The sequence below is a fragment of the Papilio xuthus genome, unplaced genomic scaffold, assembly GCF_000836235.2.
Source record: "Papilio xuthus unplaced genomic scaffold, Pxut_1.1 DF826961.1, whole genome shotgun sequence".
NCBI classification, from domain to species: domain Eukaryota; kingdom Metazoa; phylum Arthropoda; class Insecta; order Lepidoptera; family Papilionidae; genus Papilio; species Papilio xuthus.
This window is the reverse complement of record NW_013531688.1, coordinates 6,330,188-6,332,021: the sequence shown is the minus strand read 5'-3', so window position 1 is coordinate 6,332,021 and position 1,834 is coordinate 6,330,188. Positions and strand designations below refer to the sequence as shown.

Below are 1,834 nucleotides of genomic sequence, written 5' to 3'. Positions count from 1 at the left end.
TTGAACAGTAAAAGAGCCCACAACAACATCTATTGCACGAATTTGCCGACTCAACCTGTACCATCACGACCACACAGGAGACAGGCGTGAAGTGATTAGAGTGCGCACTGGCCGTTTAATTTTAGTCATCTTTCCCTTCTTCCCACCCTTCTTTATAAGGAAAGATTTAGAATGGAAGAATATTTCACCTTCCTATGCGTCCCCTCCTCGGTTAAATCGACATCCCTTTCATATGCGTATCTGACCAAAAAGTAGCATTGTACTTTTATTGCTTAAGTTTTCTAGTATTAATGAAAAACGTTATCTCTACCGGTACGGTACTCTGTGTGAACCGCAAATAGGTTCATGTATATCAACTGCTACGAGTTATGTTAGCGCTCTATCAAATGACTTCTTTGACGTTTGACTTTCCATCACGACAGACTTTTACTTATAGCTACGCTTTTTATTTGACTCTCTCTAGAAAAGTTTTACTTATGTTTTTTTCAGGTGGCGCAAATTGATCAAGATATTATTTTAAGTTCTTTTTTTAATTAACGAACGACACACTAAGAAAAAATACAAATATTAGTATTATCGATTAAATTAAAGCAGGTCATCTATATCTAATCTGTCCCCCCTAATTTAAGGTAGGCTCCAACCTCCCCCCCAGTGAGGACATATAGTGAGCTGTTGATGAATGAAGAGTCATAATCCTTACGTATAAAAATTTACATATACACACGCACACACGCGCGCTAAGAGGGAGTAGGGTAAAAATTGAATGTGGAGTTTTTCAATGCAAAATAATGAACATCGAAGTTTCAAAAAAAGAAATGTTTTTAATTTACAAAATAAGTATTGAACAAAGGATCGCAAAAGTAGAACAGAACATAATTATCCAACAATCGATAGCAAACTTTTTCGCAGTCAAATTTTAGCCGTTTTGTATAAAATCATTGGAGCGAAGTACGTTTAATTTTGAAAATAATGTTTTAAAGTTCATTATTAACTTTATTAACAAGATTCTATTGAAAATCAGTTGTTTCTTACTTGTATTGTTTTATTAAAACAATGAAATAGTTACGTTTCACTAACATTTTAAAAGAAAAATTTGCTTTTGTGTTTATAAAAATGAAAGAGATTATAGTTATGTCATAACTAACAGTCGCCCGGGATTTTGTCCGCGTGGAATTTAAAAAAAACATAATTAGTAGGCTATCTGTTCTTCCAGACTATGTTCTATATGTAATGCCAAATTTCATCGAGATCCATTCTGCCGTTTTGGAGATACCTGTAAACAAATATCCATCCATCCATCTAAAAATTCGTATTTTTAATATAAGTAAGATATGTGTTAAGTCGTTGTCGATTCATTTCACATTTTTCTGATAACATATCAACTAATTTATAAAGAAAAAAATAACACAATCGTTGAGTGATACAAGCGCGAAATGATCTCCTATAATATTATAAATGTGAATATTTTGATGGACGGATGGATGTTTGATAGAAGGTATCTCCAGAACGACTAAACGGATCTCGCTAAAATTTTGCATACATTTAGAACATATAGGCTACTACTTATTTTTTTTAATTCCTTGCGGACGGAGTCGCGAGCGACCGCTAGTTATAGAATAATAATATGAACAAGGAGCTCAATTATTGGTCTACAAATTCTTTCATAACACTTTAGTTAGGATATTTCACAAGATAATAAACAAAATAACCATCAGTTGCTCAATAATGAACAATGAAGTAGTTTGTTACAGTCAAAGAGCTGTTATTATAGAAGTGTTCAAAGTTTCGCGAAGGCGTAATTAACCACCGCAAAAAATTTGGCAATACGCAAGTC

At 33.3% G+C, this 1,834-nt stretch overlaps 1 protein-coding gene across 1 annotated transcript in view; it reads left to right on the top strand.

Annotated features, from left to right (window-relative positions):
* Window positions 1-1,732: 1,732 nt before the first annotated feature.
* The window catches only part of LOC106119927 (uncharacterized), a 3,909-nt gene continuing 3,807 nt past the window's right edge, over window positions 1,733-1,834 (top strand). The window contains exon 1 of the mRNA XM_013315053.1: window positions 1,733-1,737. Within this exon, the coding sequence (XP_013170507.1) occupies window positions 1,733-1,737 (5 nt within the window). The remainder of the gene's footprint in view (window positions 1,738-1,834) is intronic.